This window comes from Miscanthus floridulus, chromosome 4, assembly GCF_019320115.1.
Source record: "Miscanthus floridulus cultivar M001 chromosome 4, ASM1932011v1, whole genome shotgun sequence".
Taxonomy (NCBI): domain Eukaryota; kingdom Viridiplantae; phylum Streptophyta; class Magnoliopsida; order Poales; family Poaceae; genus Miscanthus; species Miscanthus floridulus.
In genome coordinates, this window is record NC_089583.1 from 1931421 (window position 1) to 1953541 (window position 22121).

The window sequence follows — 22121 nt, forward strand, 5'->3', positions numbered from 1 at the left end:
TTGTGGACTTTGAGGTGTGGTTTCCTCCAAGGAGGGATGATAGAGTGTCAGAGGGCTTCTACACACCGCTCCATGAGGATTTCTATAATGCATATCTAAACAGTGGAGCAGTTTTCATATCTCAGGGGGTGTGCTACATTGACTCTATAGTTATAGCAGCTAGAGAGCACATTCGCCCCTACCTTACATATCTGCCGGGGCTATCAGGTTTCATTGGATGGACCGGATTATATGTTTCATCTTGGGTTCGTCAGTTCTATGCATCCCTCTGGATTGACCCCCACCACAGGTTCATTCACTTTGCATTTGGTGGCAGAGACTATCGGTTGACTAGCACCAGGGTCAGGGAGATTCTTAGGCTTCAGGAGCAGCCGGTCAGACTTCACAAGGTGTGCTATGGCTAGACAGCACCCCCCAGACACCCTCATGGTGGTAATGTGCCCCCTACTGACTTGGTTCACCACTGCTTCACCGAGCCTTTTGGCGAAGGATCACGTAGGAACCCCAGTGACCTAAATCCCACTGCTCGCATACTTGAGGCTATTATGAGGAGGACACTACTTCCTAGGATGGGATACAGAGAGGGCTTGACACGTATACAGTTGTGGCTGATCAACTCTCTGATGCAGCAGACAGTCTTTGATATCTAGGATCTTATTTTGTCAGAGATGGAGGATATTATAGCCGAGGGCTTTAGAGGACACATGCAGCTACCTTATGCTCACTAGATCACATGGCTTATCCACAGGGCAGTCACAGTGAGGCCGCCAGAGATCTTGCTGAGTACAGTGGTGCCACCATAGAGTTTCCTGCCTATAACATGACACAGATGATCAGGCATAGTACACCTATAGCACCTAGTCAGCCGCATTGACGTCCTGAGGTGCCAGAGACTATAGCCCAGTAGGATGATATTATCAGAGGCATAGCAGCTACTGAGGAGGAGGAGCTTTCTCAGTAGGAGGGTGTAGTCATGAGCGACCCTAGTGATAGTTCTGATGATGACTACCAGCCCGTTCCTCGGATGCCTCCATAGCGACATAATCATGAGGTCGGTAGTTCCAGCTCAGCGCCACCTACCCCGCAGATAGACCCCGCTCTCCTTGCTATACTTGAGCGAATGAGGCAAGACCAGGCATGCCAGGCTTAGGAGACAGCTGCTACGTTTGCACAGTTCCAGACTTGGCAGGATGAGTTCCAGCAGCAGCAACAGGTGATCCAGCAGCAGCAGCTAGCTATTCAGCAGCAGACTCAGGCTCTACAGCAGCAGCAGTAGTCCATGTATCAGCAACAGATACTCATGCAGCAGTAGCTCCTTAGATTTATGCAGCATGTAGTGACAGCCATTGGGGCTCCACTGGCGCAACCTTCACCCCAGCTTGGTCAGGCAGCCACTACTTCGATGACTCCAGCGTTATAGCCTAGTGGGCTTCAGAGTCAGGGATAGCCACCAGCGCCGTTTGCTTCTCCTACAAAGCAGGTGTCCCAGTACTTTGCTTTGCTAGCACTAGCCCCGCAGTTCACACCTTTTCAGACGGGCTTCACACCGGCTGGGACATCTTCGCTGCTTGTGCTAGAGACCACCATGTCTAGGAGCCTTGGTGATTCATTCAGTGAGTTGACAGGGATGCCTACTCCTCCATATCTATATGTCCCAGGTCCTTCTACAGTTGCACCTATTACCGGGACTACAGAGACGCTCCCTTCCTCAGTGGCATCATTAGAGCCTACTATAGTCATACCAGCTCAGTCTACAGTAGCTCTAGTTCCTGATCTGACCCAGACTGCTATAGCATCACTTCCAGCTATAGAGGGTCAGACTGCTTAGAGTTTAGGATCAGACGATGATGGCACCCAGTTCCACCTCGCTCCTCGCTCCTCGCACCTCAGCGCCCGGCTCATCCGCTACAGCCCCACCGACCGACCCTTAGGTTTTGGTGTTTGACGCCAAAGGGGGAGAGGGTTCGAGTATGATAGTCTTAGGGAGAGCGACTATTTAGGGGGAGCTTAGTCATTATATTAGCTTATATATTACATTTGGAGTTTTTATGTGTGATACACTATTATGCATTCATCGTGTGTTTACTTTCATGCATTGAACTATATATATGTTATAGTGATATCTACGTGATCATGATATATGACATGTGTGCTCTCTACCTTGAATTATTTATATGTCATATCACTTGTGCAATGCTCATTTGCCTTTGCTTCCGCGTTTTACTCCGATGCAAATGAGCTTAATTACTTGTACTCATGCTTAATTCATATCTTTTGAGTACATCATGTTGGCTTGGTTCATATAAGCTCTCCTAACCCTTTTGTTCCTATTGACAAGAGCTTATATGATCCAAGCATGTTAAAAACCTCAACTCTTTCACATACTCGAGGTGGTATTATCATCAATCACCAAAAATGGAGAGATTGAAAGCATCTAGGCCCCTAGTTGGGTTTTGGTGATTAATGACAATACAAGATTACTATGACTAATGTGTATTTTGTAGAGGCAATTAAGTTAGGTCATGGTAATGGAGATCGATTGGGCAATCAAGGTGGTCATGCCCCTACGATGGAAATTGTTTCGGTTTCAAAGGATGGACGACAAGGTTAAGGATGACTAGTTCTAAGTGTCGATTAGAGTTGGAGAGACACTTAGAGTAGTTTAGGACTTTATTTTTCCTTTGGCCGTACTATTAAGGGGGGTATGGACGGGTAGCTTGATCTAGGTGAGTCTAGTGAGTTAGGTGTGGTGCACACTTGTTAAAACTAGCACTAGGTAGCTTCAAAATAGCCCTTAGATCCAATGGAGCAAACTTCATTCACATATGATCGAGAGTTGGAAGTGAATGGAGGGTCAAATACTGACCGGACGCTGGCTCAGGGTCCGGTCAGTTCATTTGACCAAGGTGATTGCGTCTGGTTTGACCGGACGCTGAGAGGTTAAGTGACTGGACGTTGAGAGGCAGCTTCCGGTCGACTCTAGTAAGGTTCCAGAGAGGGGAAATCATGACCGGACGCATCCGGTCAGTGCTGACCAGACGCTGCCAGCGTCCGGTCACACTGTAAACACTGGAGTTCGGGGTATACTGACCGAAGCATCCAGTCAACATGACCGGAGCGTCCGATCACCCCGCAGAGGCACATAACGGTTTGTTTTTCAGCCCATGTTATAAATAGAGCCTTCACTCATGTGTGGGGGTACTTTTGCTCATTTCAACAGCTGAGAAACACCTTAGAGAGTGCCAAGAAGAGCAAGGTCCTAGTGAGGTGATTGAGATTTGAGAATCCTAAAGAGAGGCCTCATTAGTGAAGATCAAGAGTAGCAAAGTGTGCATCCACCTTCTCATTAGGCTTGTCGTGGTTAAGTGAGAGTTCGTGCTTGTTACTCTTAGTGATCGCCATCACCTAGACGGCTTGGTGGTGATTGAGAGCTTGGTGATCATCCGGAGAGCTTGTGGATGACCCAATTCACATTGTGAGCGGTTGTGGGTGATTCACCGCGACGGAGTGTCGAAGAATCAACCCGTAGAGAGCACTTGATCCTTGCGCGGATCAAGGTGGAGCTACACCCTTGCGCGGGTGCTCCAACGAGGACTAGTGGGAGTGGCGACTCTCCGATACCTCGGCAAAACATCGCCGCGTTCCTCTCCCTCTCCATTTACTTTGAGCAATTACTTTGAGCAATTCAATACTTGTCTTTACATTTATATATATATATATATATATATATATATATATATATATATATATATATATATATATATAATTCAAATCTAACAGGAACATATATAATTCAAATCTGACCACAAGCACAAGAGCACAAGATGTTGGTACTGAGGATTTCTACCTAAGTGAACGTTACAAGTATGTATACAAACATCTATTGCTTCTCAAGCTGCTCAAGCTCTTTGATACCAAGTGACCCCAGATCTTCACCAAGCAAATTCCTGTAATTGCCAATAAAGCCAAAATCAATTGTCTGCATCTTAGCTAAGCATTACACATTCACATTAAGAAACTTATTTTAACTTCAATGCGATTACATTATGGTTTCTTCATTTAGCCTCATAAATTGATATCTAATTTAAAGGGTTATGACTTATGAGAATTCTGAAAACTCCTTTCAGACTTGCCTCTGAGTCCTCTGTAAATTATCCACCCTTGTTTTCAGTTTAAGGTACTCATTGCGACTACTCTGGACTAACCGCAAAATAAGAGGTACTTTAGTACAAAAGATATAAAAAAAACAAGTAAGCATTAAGTGCTTTTGGAGCAAATAGTGGCTGGGCACTAGGGATGAAAATGGAAGATCAGTTCACACACACACTAGATCATAGTTTGCAGCCATGTTCATGTTCACCAAGATATCCAATTGACTATTTAGCCGGAGGTTCCTTCATTGCCAAAGGCTTAGGTGATTGCACATATACAAAAGATTTCCCTATATAGCTCCTGTCTGCTTACATGTCTGGTGGATTTCGCCGCGGACAAGCTAAGCTATGGAGGCCCATCAGTTGAAGGGAACACAGCATCAGTGGTCAGAAGACCACGTCTGTTGGCTCTTGATATGAGGTGGAAGCCTGTGATATAGGAAAGTATCAGCCGATTAGAACAATACATAGAAAAATAGGAGGAGGAAATTTCAAAACTAATAATCAATACACTATAAAAGGTCAAAACAAAGAAAATTTTGGTTCTAAATTAATATAACAACTAAAGGTCGCTATCATCTCATTTCGACAAACCCTGGCCATGTAGCTTCTTTGTAATATTTAAGGAAACAATTCAAGTGTATTCAGAACTACTTTTGTCTTTTCAATTCGCACAGAAAACAACTGATTAGCAACTACTATTAGTAGGACAACCATCAATAGTCCAGCCTTTTAGATCATAGGGTACAGACAATTATTACATATGTATGTGGAGGAACAGCTAGCTTGCATGTGATGGGAGTAAAAGACAATGAAAAATAAATGATACTGAACAGGAGAGGATGGATTTGAGATTGGATTGCTTGTCTGTTGGTATGGACAACCAGTACATGCTAATGTCCACTGAACATCTTCAGTGCGCTACAAAAGGTTCAAAGTGATTGAGCTGAGATTGAGCCTAGCTGAGGCCCACAACTGCCTATCACCATCAGAGATATAGCTACCTATTATCATGGGTGCAAAGACCAAAATTGACTCCAGCACTAATATGTCTGAGCTAAAACAGGCCCACCTATCTATCACAATTTGAAATCTCATGCAGATAGCAACTAAGCAAGGCATGCCAACGAAGCACACATTTTTTTCCCAGATAATATCGGATAACTGATTGGTTTATACAATTTGATTTGAAAATCGACATGCATCTGCATGCATACCTGCAATACAAAAAATAGTAATGACAATCTCCAGAATAAAATTATGCAGATCCCCTGCTGGGATCTAGCTTTAGGTCTGATGGTTCTTACTGATGGTAAACTATGCTGTGATCAAGGGATCGAACATATCCAAGCATAGCATCTACAGCCACCTGCGGCGGGAGATGTCGTAGACGAGGAGTGCGCCGAAGGCGCCGCGGTAGTAGGCGGAGGTGACGGCGCCGAAGCGCTCCTGGCCGGCAGTGTCCCAGATCTGGGCCTTGACCTCCTTGCCGTCGATGTCCATGCTCTGCGTCTGGAACTCCACCCCGATGGTGGCCTTGGAGTGGAGGTTGAACTCACTGCGCGCGTACCGGGACATCAGGAAGAGGTTAGGTAGAGACGTGCCTGGAGTTGGAGCCGGTAGCAGTGGGACGGGGAGACGAGATCGATCTACAGATGAACTCACCTCCTCGGCGTGTTCGCGGCACTCCACCTCCTCGAGCAGGTCACCCGCGTCGGTGCGCCGCTGAGCCCGGGCCAAGGCCGGTTCCGCGCCGAAACCCTAGGTTGGCGTGGTGGCGGCGCCGGAGGCCGGCCGCCCAGGCCGAGGTGCCGCTCCGCGGGGAGGAGAGGCGGAGGCGGCGCTCGGCGTTGTCGACGTCGGCGCGGCGGAGGAGACGGCAGAGGGTGGCACGGCGGACGCCATGGGAGAGAGCGACGCGAGGGAAAAGCCCAGAGGCGGCGTCTCAGGCTGAGGTCGAGAGGACGAGGGAGATATTTTTCTCCCCAACAGCTGTATATAGAGCAGGCATTTGTAGGGGCGGCTGGTGATTCAGCCACCCCTACAAATGAACACAACAGGGGCGGTTGGTAATACGAGCCGCTCCTACAAATAGACGTATTTGTAAGGGTGGCTCGTATTACCAGCCGCCCCTACTGTGTTATTTGTAGGGACGGCTGCTGTGTTAGAGTTCGAGCACACCACTGTAGGGGCGACTCCATCACCAGCCGCCCCTAAAAAAATTGTCCCGTTGCTACAAACGTTTTTTTAGTAGTGGAGGGCGGTCCAAGCAAGTTGCTTCCCATGACCACGAGCAAGCAAAGCAAAGCAAAGCAAAAGAAGCTCATCACATGGCCACGGTGGCTTTCATGAGATATGACATATATGTGTGTGGAGCCAGCCAAGAAAGTAGATGATCAGTTGAACGTAAAGGCACACTGATGAGCGCCGGCCACACGTTGCTGCTAAACTTCAGTGGCATTGTCGGAAACAAAGGAGCATATGGCCGGGCCTAACTAATAACTGCCCCCGGCCTCTTCCTCCTATCATGCACAGGTCTCACATCTCTCTTGGATGTTTATAGTTGGTTTATTTATATCAATTAAGAAGCTACTACCAAGCTTTTGTGCCTATATACCATTATCACTAGGTTACTATCTACTACTCCCTATATTTTTACATGTCATATTAGTTTTGTCCCAATTAAATATTTCTATCTTTGACTACCAATTCTAAAAATTTATTTAAGTTAACAACACAAGATTTATATTTCTAGATATATTCACTATAATAGATATATAATTCACATGTTGTGAAACCATGTGGCCTTTTTTTTAATCCGATCAAAATTTGTAATGTTTGATTTAGGACAAATCTAATACGCACGTAAAAAATTAATTGAGGGAGTAGTAATGAATCTTCGAGACGATGAATCTTGCACAAGGCGGGTATTGTTTTATCTAGAACTATTATAGTTAATGTGTAACGATGGTCTGTTGCTAAAGTTGTCTGTCTTTCTCTGGTTGCATCGGTGGTTTACATTATTCTTTTGTTTAAAAATGCAAGCAATTTTAATTTTATTACAAGTTAAATTTCTTTAGCTTTGACTAAGCATATAGAAAAACATATATACTAGTATCCACAATAGCAAAGAAATGCACTACTAAAACATATTGATGGTGGATTTAATCGAACTAGTTTCATTTTATAGATAGATGTTCGTGTATTTGTTTTTATAAAAATTGCTCAAGCTAGAGAATTATGACTCTTTAAGATAAAACTAAAACAATCTGTATATTTTTAGAAGGATAGTAACAGGCGAGACTGATATAGTGTAATTAATGGCCTGCTTCTTCCACACCGTCTAAACGTTGCGCAATGAGACCCAAATGCTAACAACCAGGCATGACTTTTGAGTTCCAACGAGATCACCAACAGCATGTCAATTCGGAGATGAAAATGAGTTGTAGTAAGACTCCACCATGACTTAGCATGTGTTTGGTTCAGGGGTTGGACTGGGTTGGGAATGGGTTGGACCCAGTTTTAGATGTGTTTGGTTCTGGAACGAGTGGGTTGGCTTCTCCGTCTGCAAGTGTGGGTGCGGGGCGATCTCGGCGGCTTCTCCGTCGCCGGCGCGGGGCGAGCTCGGCGGCTTCTCCGGCCACGGCGGCGCGGGGCGAGCTCCAGCCAGCCACGACGCGTGGGGTTGAGCCCAGGCCATGGCCGCACGGGGGCGCGCGGAGCTGTGCGGCCCGCCGGCGCGGGGCAGGGCAGCGCGGGGGTGGCGGTGAGGGGCCGCGCGCGGTGGCGTTGGGCGGCGGTGCAGGGCCGGCATTACAGATATATGAACTGCAGCCAATGCAAAAGAAGGGGAGGAAAAGGTACGTCAGTCGCCGCTTAATTACCAGGCGGTCGAGGTCGACGCCAACGATGTCCATTGCGCCGCCTCGATCGGGGGCCAAGTGAGCTTCCTTTCCTTCACCGCTTTTCCACTACTACTGATGATCTTGTGTAAAGCACAACTCAACTACTTTCCATACAGCCGGAGTACGTAGTAAGCTTATATAGGAAGGCCAAGTCCTGGGACCAAGCCGGGTTTCGTTAATTAGTTGCGCGCGAAGGTTGCTGCCAAGTCTGGTGGATGGGTTGCTCTTCTTTCTGTCGCTAATCAGTGTTGTAATAGAAGCGTAGAAGTGTTTGCTTGTCTATGTTGAGGGGTTTGTAGTTCAACTACAATCCTTGGATTACTGTTGTTGCTTTCGAAGACGACCTCTAGTGGTATGCTGACGTGGAGGAGGTGGTAAGATAGCGAGGAGTCATCAACCAATGGTGGAGGTAGGGGGAGTAGCCCCCCCCCCCCCCCCCCCCCCCCCCCAAACACCACACACACCTGTTGCTTAATTTTTCCTTTGTTAACCCTAGCACACTGGCATGGATATCTTGCTACTAAGCAAGACATTAATGAATATATATTCCTTCCATTCATATTTTGTAATCCAATTATATTTTTCCAATCTTGTAAAAAGTGTATTTCTCTAGAATTTTTCCCTTCTTCTTTATTTATTTGGTGTATCATGGAAATATGAATCTGCAAGATATTGATATCACATATACTGAACAAATGAAAATACCGATGACACATATAGTTTATTCATAGACTTGTTGATTATTAATAAGGTGATATAGACCACCAATTTTATGTTTGGCCCCTCCTATGCCTAATTCCTGGCTCCGCCAACGTCGTGGGGTGCCAACCACAACCATCTTGGAAAAGGCAGTGAGGTTGATTAGTAGAGGGTGCAATAGGGAGGCAATAGTTGGGTGGCATGTGCGTGGCAGCGTGGGGAGATGAGGCCAGGCGAGGCGGATTGGTGGATAGAAAGTACCTTTGCTCCAATGCAACCCTTGAGCACTGGCGGAGCTACAGGGTGGGCCACGGACCACCTTGTAGATTTGGCCCAAAGTGTAGTACCCCTCACTCCCTCAGTATTTGGCTATGGACTCTGCTGGGCTAGCCTATGTACTTCTGTCGTCGAATCCCGATCGAGCCTAAAAGCGAAGTCCAAGCGACGTCCGCGTCTCCGCGACCTGCACCTTGGTCTTCTGAGTTCTGACTCCAACCGTCCAAACTCGTACTCGGGGTCTCGACTATCTGTATTTGCAGCAGCCGCGCAGCCCGTCGGCCGTCCGGCCGCCGGCCGGGCAGACGTCGGAGTCAGAGGCAAGGCTAGCAACGCACGACTTGTACGTTGATCATGATATCCTTTCTTCTTTACTCGAACTCTGTATGCCCTTTTTTTTAATTGTGTTTTGTAATTCATATACTTGTGCACCGACATATTAAATTTATAGCGGCTAAAAAAATTTTTAGACAATAGACCACTATAGCTACAAATCCTAGCTACGCCACTGCCCTTGAGGCTTGACTTGAGCCAAAGCATGTATTGGTGCTTCAGTCACCAACCTTTGATAGGGTGAGCACTTTGCATTGGAGATCTGGATCCGACTTCTTCACGTGAGCCCTGCATTTGCGTGCTCAGAGAGACGATGCAAAAGCAAATGTATGTTTCCTTTGCTAGCTTTTGCTGTAAATCAGAGGGTGAAGACTTGGAGAGAAGAGAGGGGCGGTCTAGCAAGTTGCTGCCCATGACCATGAACAAGCAAAAGAAGCTCATCACATGGCCATGGTGCCATCGTGCATGCTTTCATGAGATATAAGATAGATATGTGTGTGGAGCCAGCCAAGAAAGTAGCGGTGGATCAGTTGAACGCAAAGGCACACTGATGAGCGCCGGCCACACGTTGCTGCTAAACTTCAGTGGCATTGTCGGAAACAAGGAGCATATGGCCCGGCATCTCCTCGCTCACCTCGATCACATGGCCGGGCCTAACCGATAACTGCCCCCTCTTTCCTCCTATCAATATATCATGCACACGTGCACAGTCTCTCTCTCTCTCTCTCTCTCTCTCTCTCTCTCTCTCTCTCTCTCTCTCTCTCTCTCTCTCTCTCTCTCCTCTCTTGGATGTTTATAGTTGGTTTATATCATTGAGAAGCTACTACCTAGCTTTTCTGCCTATATATCATTAGCACTGGTTCACTATCTACTACCCCTATGCTTTTTACATATCGGTATTAGTTTTGTTCTAAATTAAATATTTCTATCTTTAATCATCATTTAAAAAAATATATAAGTTAACTACATAAGATTTATATTTTTTAGATACTCACTATGAGAAATACTTTCATAATATATAGTTCGCATGTTGTTAAACCACATGGCTTTTTTAAAATCTGGTGCTCAAAATTATTAATGTTTGACATATAGGACAAACCTAATACAACATGTAAAAAATGGGAGGAGTAGCTAGTGGTGGATCTCACACAGGGCAGGTGTTATTTTATCTACAACTACTATTATAGTTAATGAGTAACGATGGTTTGTTGCTGAAGTTGTCCGTCTTTCTTTGGTTGCATTGGTGGTTTAAATTTTAATGCAAGTAATTTTAATTTTATTATAAGTTATAATTTCTTTATTAGCATTAGCATTGACTAAGCATATAGGAAAGTATCCACAATAACAAAGAAGTGCACTACTGAAACATAGTTGATGGTAGATTTAATCGAACTAATTTCATTTTATAGATAGATGTTCGTGTATTTTTTTATAAAAAATGCTCAAGAAAAGGCCTTGCGTTGCATTGATCGTGCAGTGGTCACACGAAATCGCTTTAACGTTAGCGCCGGCCGCTGTCCTACACACGTCGCTGTAGATCCTCCATCATCATGAGTTCATGAACACTACTATTACTACATACAGACAATGATGATGGATCGACTGATCGAGTGCCAAAAAAGTGTATCTCTGTCTCAAAAAAAAGTGTAGTTCTCTTTTTTGGAATGAGTTAAAAAAAACTAATTATAATTAAATCTAAAAAAAGACTAACATTTAGGTACTGTAAGATTAATGATGCAATTTATTTTTACAATAGTCTACTTATAGACATACTATGTAAGTTTTGATACTATTTTCTATAAATTTATTCAAAATTATAAAAAACAAAAATTTAGAATTGTATTTTTTTTTACGGTGGTAATAGTATAGGAGTATTACTGTACACGTGTACGGCGTGGAAACATGTGAATCTCAGTTGATGTAAGTCATGTCCGGCGGATGGTTTCTGTGGCTGATAAATTGGTTGACGATGTTTTGTTGTTAAGCTGGCCTGATAAGTTAGTTGAGGCGAAAGCATTGATCTGCCGTAGTCCATGCTACTCCCTCCGTAAAAAAAAAAAAAAAAAAAAATCAGTCGTTCGGCCGGGGACTCAGCAGTCAGCACGCAATCCAACATCGATGGCAAAAGACCCGTATACCCCTACTCGCCGCGTCCTCGTCCGTATTTTTGGGAGGGAGAAGAGAAAGGCGTCGCTTGCGAGCTGCCACACACACACACGCTGAATTGTCAAGCTGCTGCTGCCGCCGCCTCCTCTCACAAAAACAGCCAGCAGCAGCTGACAGCCGAACAGAGGACGTACTCCGTATTCATTCATTCAGATCAGCACGCAGAGGTCACCAACTCCGCTCGTCGTCACTCTGCTGCACCCTTCACTACTATACTGTCCGTCGGTTCAATTCGTCCCCACCCACCACCTCCCCACTGGCCACTGCTGATAGATAGCTCAGCTCCTCTCTTCTTCCTCCAGCTAGCTGCAAGCTCATCCGGCCGGGCCACCTCGCTCCCTCCCATCCGTCCCAACTCCCCAAGTCCCAACCAACCAACCAAAGCCAGTAAGATCAGAGGAATGGCGATGCGGCTGGCGCTAGCCATGCTGCTGGTGGCGGCGGCGGCGTCGCAGCTGCCGTCGGCGGCGGTGGCGGCCAACTACACGGTGGGCGACGAGAAGGGGTGGAACCCGGACGTGGACTACACGGCCTGGGTGAAGAAGCACAAGCCCTTCTACAAGGGAGACTGGCTCAGTAAGCTGCTGCTGCTTCTTCTTCTTGGTCGCTGTTGTGTCCATGGATGCTTGCATCCATGGTCACGTATATCCAGCAAGCATTGCTGACCACCATGATGCATCGTCTGGTTGCAGTCTTCGAGTACCAGAACGGGCGGTCGGACGTGGTGCAGGTGGACGAGGTCGGGTACGACAACTGCGACAAGGCGAACGCGCTGAGCAGCTACAGCAAGGGCCACACCTACGCCTTCCAGCTCAAGGAGGCCAAGGACTACTACTTCATCTGCAGCTACGGCTACTGCTACAACGGCATGAAAATCCACGTCACAGCCAAGTCGTCCGGCTCTTCCTCCTCCGGTGACGACTCCTCCTCCTCTGATGACTCCTCCGCCGGTGACTCGCCCTCGCCGCCCGCCAAGAAGTCCAAGGCCAAGTCCAGCGCCGCGCCGCCGCCGTCGCTCCTCGCCGCCACGCCCATTGCCACCGCCGCCGCCGCCGCTCTTCTCCTCAACAGGATGCTCTGATCTGATCCCATCAGTCGGTTTAGGCTCCGGATCTTCTGTGCTGATGAGTTGTGGTGCTACACCTACACTACAGTTTTCTTCTTCTTTATTAGTTTTTTTTTATTTTTCCTTGAGATCGATGATCTCTACTACTAGTAGTAGTTTTTTCCTGCTTCTTGATCTTGAATTGATTGCGTGATTATTGGTTGGTTCTTGCTTCCATTTTACTTTCTCTCCCTCTGTCTCCTTTTTCTTGCTTCTGCAGTCCAGTTTGTTGATGCAGTTTCCAGACAAGATTAGTATAATGTCAAGTGTGAATGAAGAGCTCTATTTATTTATTATCTACTAGTGGTAGACCATAAATTAGACTGCTACACACTGTTCTTATTTATTTATTTACTTGTTGAGTAAAAACTACTCTACTCTCTCCGCTTTGTTTGGTTTATTATTTCATTTTATTAGCCTCATGACAAGGGCATTGATGAGCTGAGATGCATCCATGGACAGTCCAGCAGATGCATCCAGTCAACATGTAGGCAATGGCAGCCATGTGCCTCCTGCAATTTTTTTTTTTTTTGGTCCCTGCTCTCTTCGTCTCTAAATAACTATTGTTTTTATTTCTCGACAAATAACTTTGACTAAATATACATATAAAATATTAATATTTATGATATAAATTAATATCATTAGATACATCGTTGAATCTATTTTTATAATAAATTTATTTAGAGATACAAATATTACACGTATTTTTTATGAATCTAGTCAAACTTACAAAACGACAGTCACTTATTGTATACCTGCTGCTGCTTTGTTTACAGTTGAGCAGCTGCGCTTTGCCTCACTCCTACTACTCCACTGACGAGCGATGACCCTTTGCTTTGCTGCCTCGTCAGCACACCACGTGCTGATGTGCACCGACACCCGCCACGTACGGTTCCAGCACCATCTTGTCGCCACTCCAACGATTCACTTCGGGCCTGTTTGGAACGGAATTTCACGCAATTTCACATGAATCAATTTAATTTTACAGAAAAAACATAGAAATAAGAAAAAAAACCCCGCATTCCAAACAGACCCGTCGTTCTAATAAAATATAAGTGATTTTACCTCCCCTCTGGCTATTCAGATTGAGCATCACGTTGCCACATTTTCTTTTGATTCTGCCTCCTCCAGCCGTGCTGCCATGCACAGGAGTTGTAAAATATCATTAGTCGGTTCAATTTTACAAGTGTAAATGAACTATGTGAACTGTTCGGGTGTATAATACATACTAAGTTACTTTTTTGTTAAGACGACTTAGTAAGCAGTTGTATTAAAAAATATATATTGTGGCAACTAACTACCGATACCTCATGAATTTGTTTATTGGGTCCTGCTAGGTGGTAGTCTTTTAGATGTTGATGTGGACGTATGTTTTGTTAAGCTGTCGATGTGTCTGTTGGTTTTGGTTATGTTTAGGAACGCAGAAATTTGATTACGACAAGGCGTGCCAACTGCAAAAGCTAGCTTTCCTAACTACTAGTTTGTCCTTCGAAAAAAAAGCACTACTAGTTTGTCGTGAGTAGAAAATACAACTTACGCAAATAAAAAGAACGAGCTGTAGTTCATGTTCATGTTCATGTTCATGTTAGGACAAAAGAGAGTGACCTGCCGACAAAAACAAGATGGGCTTTTTCTTTTGCGGCTCACTAAGAGGCCCAGGAAGACTATTTATTTGGAAGCTGCGGGCCTAGCCCAGCGCACTGGAACACTTTTTAACACAGGAACCGGGTATCTAATCTAATCCAAACTAAACATGCCTACATCACAAAGGGCACCTTTTTTCTTTGGCTGTAAAAAGAACGCCTAGATTGAGTATCACAATTCATACTTCTCACCACACAAAGCAAAGTTACTGCCATCAACAACAAAACCCAATTATCACAACCCATTCATACAGCTGCTCCGCTGCAGTTTGTTGTTCCTCGTTCACAGCTGATGACCTAATTAAGATCGAGTCACTGAAGTGTAACAGGATGAGAAGAAGGTTAGACAAATCTCCTGCTATGCCTACTCTTAACCGAGTCGCGTCAACCAGCCACACGGCAGATTGGCAGAGTACGTTGGCCCACAGGATCACCGGCTCAGGTGAGTGAACCACTCATCAGTCTTACCGAGCACCCGCTAGTGTTGCCGAGCACCCACTAGCTGTGCCGACCATGAACAAGCAGTGTCCGTCCCCACGCACTATGGCTAGAGCTAGAAGAAGAGGGAGAACAGAGTATACACACATAGTACAAGACACCAGCGTTGATCGAAGCCCTGTCTGGGAGATGACAAATCTGAACTCTCTTTACTGAGTTGCCGTGGTAGTCTATTTATATAACTCTATCCATCTAGTCCTAGTACAGCGCACATGCTGCAACAGTAACAAGATAACACAGCAGGGCTGACTCTGCGCGCGGCCTCTGCATGTGGCTACAGTGCTGCAGGTGAGCCGTGCGGCGTCTGCACCTGCAGCGGCTACAGTATCATAGCATGGGGCCTTTTCGGCGCCGCCTTCCCTTACTATGTTCACACAAGGTAGCAGTAGATTATCTAACAATCTTTTCCTAATCCTACTGCTAACCCTTGTACCCCATCCATGCCGATCATCTCCTTTAGCTCCGTGAGTTGAAAACGTCCGAGCGACTGGGTGAGGACGTCGGCGAGTTGTCGACCAGTTTCGACGAACTCGATGATGATCTGCCCTCCATCGACACAGTCCCTGGGGAAGTGGAACTTCACGTCGATGTGTTTGCTCTGGTCGTGCAGAACCAGATTCTTCGCGAGGGCGATGGCGGTCTGGTTGTCCACCATCAGTACTGGTGGGTGAGCTTCCACACCAGTCAGCTCGCCCAGTAGCAGGCACAGCCACACAACTTGGCACGCCGCTGTGTCCACCGCTATGTACTCTGCCTCGCACGTAGATAGCGCCACCACCTTTTGTTTCAGCGACAGACATGAAATTAGAGCCAACCCGAGAAAGACGAGTACGCCAGAGGTGCTCCGTAGTCCATCGATGTCCCCCGCTATGTCTGCATCGCTGAACACAGTGAGCTGCAGCCTACTCCCGCTGGTCTTTGGGAAGATGATCCCATGATCCACAGTCCCCTTGACGTAGCGCATTAGCCGCTTCACCATAGCCCAATGATCCTCTCTGGGATCCTCCATGAAGCGACTGACGTAGCTCACGATGAACGCAATGTCTGGCCTCATGTGGACTAGGTAGCGCAGACCACCGATGATGCTCCGGTAGAGTGTTGCATCCACCTTCACCGCGGTGCTAGCCTTCATCAGCTTTAGCCACTCCTCCATCGGAGTTACGCATGGCTTGTACTCAGCCATGCCACTCCGCTCCAACAGCTTGGAGGCATACGCGCTCTGACTAAGCGTGAGTTCCTCCTTCCCATGTGTCACCCCGATGTCGAGGTAGTAGGAGAGTGCACCGAGATCGCTCATTCGAAAACAAGCCGCCATCTCGCGCTTGAAGCTGTTGATATCCTCCGTGCTCACGTCGGTGATGATTAAATCATCCACATACACGTCGACAACGAGCTCCTCCTTCCCCCATCGCCGCGTGTAGAGCGTGCTCTCGGTTACGCACCGTTGAAACCCAAGCTCGCCCAGCGTGGCGTCAAGCTTGGCGTTCCATGCTCATGGGGCCTACCGCAGCCCATAGAGCGCCTTGTCCAGTCGGAGCACCCTGTGCTCCTCTCCCTTGATGACGAAACCTAGAGGTTGCCTAATGAAGACCGTCTCCGCTAGCTCGCCGTTGAGGAAGACCGATTTAACATCCAAGTGATGGACACGCTAGTCCTTTGCTCCTGCCAAGGCTAGTAGCAAACGGACCGACTCCATGCGCGCTACTGGCACAAAGACCTCCTCGAAGTCTATGCCCTCATGCTGAACATAGCCTCGGGCAACGAGACATGCCTTGTGCTTGACAATGGCACCGAGCTCGTCCCGTTTGACCTTGTACACCCACTTCAGGCTGATCGGACGACATCCTAGAGGTGGATCGATGAGCTACCAAGTCTCGTTTTCCTCAATCGCCTTCATCTCCTCCAGCATCGCCCATCGCTAGTTTCCATCATGCTCGGCCAGCGTGAATGTGGGTGGTTCCTCAGCACTAATGAGTAGCAGCTCTGCGTCTTGAGCAGCTGACCAGCCAGGCCTGAGGGTCCTGTGCCGCTGACGATGTCGTCCAGCCTGCAGAACCACACCTCCTCACCTTCGTGGAAGGCATCCACGAACTTAGTGATGTCACTTGGAGGTGAGGCGAACTCGATCGGTGTCGATGGAGTTCCCTGTTTCACTGGAGTGCTCGGCATAGCACCTTGAGTGCTCGGCACCCTGGTTGCAATGCTCGGCACTACTTCTGGACAGCTCATCATAACTCCTACAGTGTTCGGCATGACTGCAGGAGTGCTCAGCCTCAGTCTTGGAGTGGTTGGCACCACTGCAAGACGTCTTGGCTCCGCCATGGGAGTGCTCGGCACCCATCCTAGAGTGGTCGCCACCACTGTAGAACCTCCCGGTGCCACTCCTGGTGTGCTCAGCATCCCTCCAGGAGTGCTCGGCACTCTTCCCTGAGTGCTCGGCATCCCTCCCAAAGTGCTCGGCACTACCCTAGGAGTGCTCGGCTCTACCGCTAGAGTGCTCGACACCTCTTCCCCAGCGTCTCCACCACCATGGATGACCAGGTGCTCGACGATGAAAGTGTTGGTGAAGCTGCCAGCTTCCCCCATGCTCGGACTGGTCTAGTCCCAAGCCGCCTTCTCATCGAACACGACATCGCACGAGACAAGCACCTTGTCTCCGTGTGGGTCGTAGAGCCAGTATGCCTTGGTACCCTTCGCATAGCCTAGGAACACCATCGGTGTGCTCTTGTCCTCTAGCTTGGTGAGGTTCAGCTTTGTCTTCCTGACGTGGCCGATGCAACCGAATGTCCGAAGGAAGGACACGCTCGGCTTGCACCCATACCAAGCTTCGAACAGCGTCTTGCCCGTCAGGGCCTTGGTCAGAGAGCGGTTGAGGATGAACACCACCGTGGTCACCGTCTCTCCCCAGAACCTTGCCGGCATGCCTTTGGCCTTCATCATGGATCGAGCCATGCCAACCACCATCTGGTTCCGCCTCTCCACCATGCCATTCTATTGTGGCGAGTATGGCGCGGTGTGGTGTCGCCCCACACCCTGATCCGCGCAGTATGCAGCAACCTCCACCGAATTGAATTTGCCACCACGATCAGTCCTCAGCACATGGAGCTTCTTGCCACTCTCGACCTTCGCGCGCATCTTGAACTTCTTGATCGCTGCCGCCGCTTTGTCCTTGCTCGTCAGGAGTTGTAGCCACATGTAGCGACTACAATCATCCATGAGTAGGATGAAGTACCGCCGACCACCGTTTGTAGCAGGTGTGATCAGCCCATAGAGGTCGTCGTGGATGAGCTCGAGAGAGTCCTTCGCGCGATACTTGGCCGCCTTTGGGAATGGCAGACTCCTCTGCTTCCCGACCAGGAAGCTGTCACACAGCTCGCTTCCATGCTTGATGTGGGGTAGCCCTTGGACCATCTTTTCCAGCCAACCAAGCGCATCGAAGCTGAGATGTCTAAACCAGGCATGCCACATCCACGGTTCCTCGGAGTGCCTTACCGCCAGGCACACCGACTGCTCTACATTCAGGTCGAGCAGGTACAACCGGTTCAAGGACCTCTTCACCTTAGCGAGAAGTCACTGCTCCTGGTCCCTGATCCTAAGGACTCTGTCTTTGATCAGTACCTCGCTACCGCACTCATCCAACTGACCAATATTGATGATACTGGAACGTAGCTGTGGGATGTAATATACATCTGTTAGCGCGCAATGCTCCTCGTTCTAGCACCTAAAGATGATGGGGTCGTGCCCTTGGATTGCCACCCTTGAACCATCACCAAACTTCACTATACTGGTAACATCATCATCGAGCTCGGAGAAGGATGCCTTGGAGCCTATTATGTGGTTGCTGGCACCAGAGTCCAGATACCACCATTGCTCCTGGTCGGCGCCCACACGTTCGAGGTGGACTTGGGCGCATGGTTCATCGAGGTTGATGGTCTTTAGGGCCTTCCCATGTCCTTCCACCGTTGTCTCCTCTTCCCTCTCCTCGGCCTTGACGTCGTGTAGTACATAGAACGTCACCATCAGGATAGTGGCCTCATCCTCATCATCAGCTTGTGCCAGATGAGCCTCAACTTTCTTCTCCTACTTGCGATTTGGGCACTCCCATGCCCAATGGCCCATCTTCCCACGATGCCGGCAGGCATTGGGGTCGACCTGCTTCTTCTCCAAAGAAGCCTTGCCGCGGTGCTTACCATCGCCACTGCGGCTGGAGGAGGCTGTCTTCCCGGAGTTCCTCCGAGCAGCCCACTCTTCTTTCGTCAGTAGGAGTTTCCCGCTGTCCTTTGTTGCTGTCGCCTGCTCCAGGCGCTCGTCCACTGCCCGTAGATAGCCTGTCACATCCTTAATGGTGAGGGTAGATAAGTCCAGCATTATCTCTATGGAGAGAGCGATCTGGATATACTTTGTTGGCACTAAGTGGAGGTACTTAGAGACCGCCTCTTCTTCGTCGATGGTAACGCCATGGCTCTTCAACTTGTTGATGAGCGTCTGCAGGCGGAGGGAGAAGTCCTCCACCGTTTCACCATCCTGGAACTTAAGGTTGGTGTAATCTTGCTTTAGAAGCTAGGCGGTCGCCTTCTTTGCGTGGTCGGAACCAACGCGCATCATCGCAATAGCCTCCCATGCCTCCTTAGCCGAGCTCTTCACCCCCAACGGCTCCCTGTACTCCATCGGTACAGCAGCGAGGATAGCCTCCAACACTGACATGTCATCTTCTTCATTGTCGATGCCCTTGTCAACAACATTCTAGAGCCGTTGGGCTCTGAGCTTGACCTTCATGGTCACTGACCACTCTCCATAGTTGGTGCGAGTCAGCATTGGCCAATTGATGTAGTTGACCTCCCGCACCATGCGAACAATGACCTCCGGTCGTGGCTGGGCAGCCATAACAGTGCCACTGCTGTCGCCCATTTCCGAACCACCCGTCATCGCCAGCGGTTAGTCTAGCGACGGTGCTTGTATGGCTCCGATATCACTTGTTGGCCCATAGGATCACTGGCTCAGGTGAGTGAACCACTCACCAGTCTTGCCGAGCACCCACTAGTCATGTCGACCACGAACAAGCGTTGTCCATCCCCATGCACTATGGCTAGAGCTAGAAAAAAAGGGAGAACAGAGTATACACACATAGTACAAGACACCAGCGTTGGTCGAAGCCTGTCTGAGAGATGGCAAATCTGAACTCTCTTTACTGAGTTGCCGTGGTAGTCTATTTATACAACTCTATCCATCTAGTCCTAGTACAACGCATATGCTGCAACAGTAACTAGATAACACAGCAGGGCTGACTCTATGCTGGCCTCTGCATGTGGCTATAGTGCTGCAGGTCAGCCGTGCGGTGCCTACACCTACAACGGCTACAGTATCATAGCAGGGGGCCTTTTTGGTGCCGCCTTCCCTTGCTGTGTTCACATAAGGTAGCAGTCTACAGACACGAGCTCAGTCTAGCCCTTATCATTTGCATCTACTCGGTGTCAGTGTCGATAAGGGTAAAGGATTACAGCTTGGACAAATCGGGTACCCAACAGGACAGTTCTGTTGTTCCTATCACGAACATCAAGGATCCTTAGAGACCACCTTACCCATGGTGGTCTGGTATCTGTGCTTTCCCAGCATGCAACCAGATGTCAAAGAATGAACGTACATCAGTCATCAAACAAATATATAACATATAGGTAGTTTTAATACCAAGACATGTTCTCCTGCACCTTTCCGCTCTCAACATTCCAAGCATAAACACTACTGTCACCAGAGCCTGTAGGAGAAGACGATTATGCAATTATGCATTGCTATGTAGACCAAAAAGATGGCAATGACTGCAGAGGGCGATAAAGAATGGTTTCTAACCATATATGATATGGTTTCCCTTAGGACAGAATGATGCCTCCAGTGTTGAATTTGTTAATATTGGCTTCGCATGAAACGTTGCAATCTGAAAGAAAGAAAGACATAAGAACTGCATTTTACTAGAACTTAGTATGCATGATATAAACTAGTAGGTTGCATGCTTACCCTATTGACTTCAAATGAAATCTAGCACATGAACACGCCAAGCTCTAGTGGTTAACAGAATCCACCTGCCATCATTGCTGAACTTCATAACATGGGGTTTTGAATCATCGGTACCGACAGAGAAGGTCTCAAAAGGCCCCTATGGACATCACAAGTTAGAAGAGTTGAACACTGAAGCCCAAACAACACATTCAATCACAATGGCCAATTTCTCCATAGATAATGGATAGCCTATAGCACCCGATTTTAAGAATAAAATCAGACACACACCATATGTGAGCTCAGGAAGTCAAATCTCACATACAGCTACAAATAAGGGTAATATCGTAAGACAATGCTTATTACATAGCATATTTGTATAAAGAATACAACCTCAGAGTATAGACAGTGGAAAGACAACTCCGATCTTTAGGTGTAAACTCCACTTCCACAGGGACAACTGATCGGTTGATCACAAGCCTAATTTCTCCAAACTCTAGCAATCCGATATCCATCTGGGATTTTTCCAAAGATTTAAAAAGTAAAACAAGCGTAAGTACATGTCGTACTCAACAAATATAACATTAGATTCATGAGGCTCAAAAGGTTGACACTGGTTTAACTGCGATTAACTTTTAATGAGTCATGATTTTAGCAATAGGGTGGCAACAAAGTTATCATAAGCCCATAAACACATGATCATGTAAACATGAATAATGAATAGCATAAATAATAATCATTAGTGAGCATCTTCGTTATCAGTATCGTCAATGTTCATCATCTATTCCGTAAATGTTTCAAGGCCGCTCGTGACCATGAGCACGACTGATATACCAGTTTTACACTCTACAGAGGTTGTACACTTTCACTGTGAGTCGTGATTTACCCTTTCGCCCGAGATAGCTAATCTCTTGACCCACTTTCAAGGAAGGTCGGTAGGGTTCACTATGAAGCCTTTTAAAGGTTCGTCTAATAAGTTAGGACCATTAGATTCACTCGGTAAACAGATATAGAGCCCCCTTTCCGATGGCACAATGACGTGCAACCTATACACAAGGGGACAAAGGCCGCACTATACCCGATTCGTCAAGCCATTTTTACGCCAATAAAGGTAACCTCTAACAAGCTAGAAAAGGTTCGCATATTGAGCTAAAGCCAGAGCCATATAGCCCTCACAGCTGTACTGTAAGTACCAGATGATCACTTACAGATAAGTCCTTAGGGAGAGAAATCTAGAGCACCATAAAAATAGCCCAATGCTCTAGCCCCCTTGATTCCATGTTGCTAAAAAGCATTTTTTAGTGTTTATTGCATATACCATTAGTCAAGTTACAAGATCATGGCTTTGGTTGAGCAC

The 22121-nt window shown here is 47.4% G+C and overlaps 2 protein-coding genes and 2 long non-coding RNA genes across 5 annotated transcripts; 1 reads left to right on the top strand and 3 right to left on the bottom strand.

Annotated features, from left to right (window-relative positions):
• Positions 1–3761: 3761 nt before the first annotated feature.
• On the bottom strand, positions 3762–4177 carry LOC136550771 (uncharacterized). The gene is made up of 2 exons (XR_010782362.1): positions 4044–4177; positions 3762–3947 (listed from the first exon to the last, which is right to left on the bottom strand). It is a non-coding gene; the product is annotated as an uncharacterized lncRNA (long non-coding RNA).
• A 16-nt stretch (positions 4178–4193) lies between these two features.
• On the bottom strand, positions 4194–8136 carry LOC136550772 (uncharacterized). Of its 2 annotated transcripts, none has more exons than XR_010782364.1 (3): positions 5817–8136; positions 5521–5709; positions 4194–4580 (listed from the first exon to the last, which is right to left on the bottom strand). It is a non-coding gene; the product is annotated as an uncharacterized lncRNA (long non-coding RNA). The 2 variants fall into 2 exon arrangements; XR_010782363.1 differs by having other exon boundaries at positions 5459–5709.
• A 3471-nt stretch (positions 8137–11607) lies between these two features.
• On the top strand, positions 11608–12945 carry LOC136550774 (mavicyanin-like). The gene is made up of 2 exons (XM_066542368.1): positions 11608–12106; positions 12223–12945. The coding sequence occupies exons 1-2, from the start codon at positions 11932–11934 to the stop codon at positions 12609–12611; spliced, it is 564 nt and encodes a 187-aa protein (XP_066398465.1). The 5' UTR covers positions 11608–11931; the 3' UTR covers positions 12612–12945.
• A 1505-nt stretch (positions 12946–14450) lies between these two features.
• LOC136550700 (uncharacterized mitochondrial protein AtMg00810-like) lies at positions 14451–16091 on the bottom strand. The gene is made up of 2 exons (XM_066542303.1): positions 15592–16091; positions 14451–14487 (listed from the first exon to the last, which is right to left on the bottom strand). Exons 1-2 carry the CDS (start codon positions 16089–16091, stop codon positions 14451–14453), a joined length of 537 nt encoding a protein of 178 aa, XP_066398400.1.
• Positions 16092–22121: the final 6030 nt, after the last annotated feature.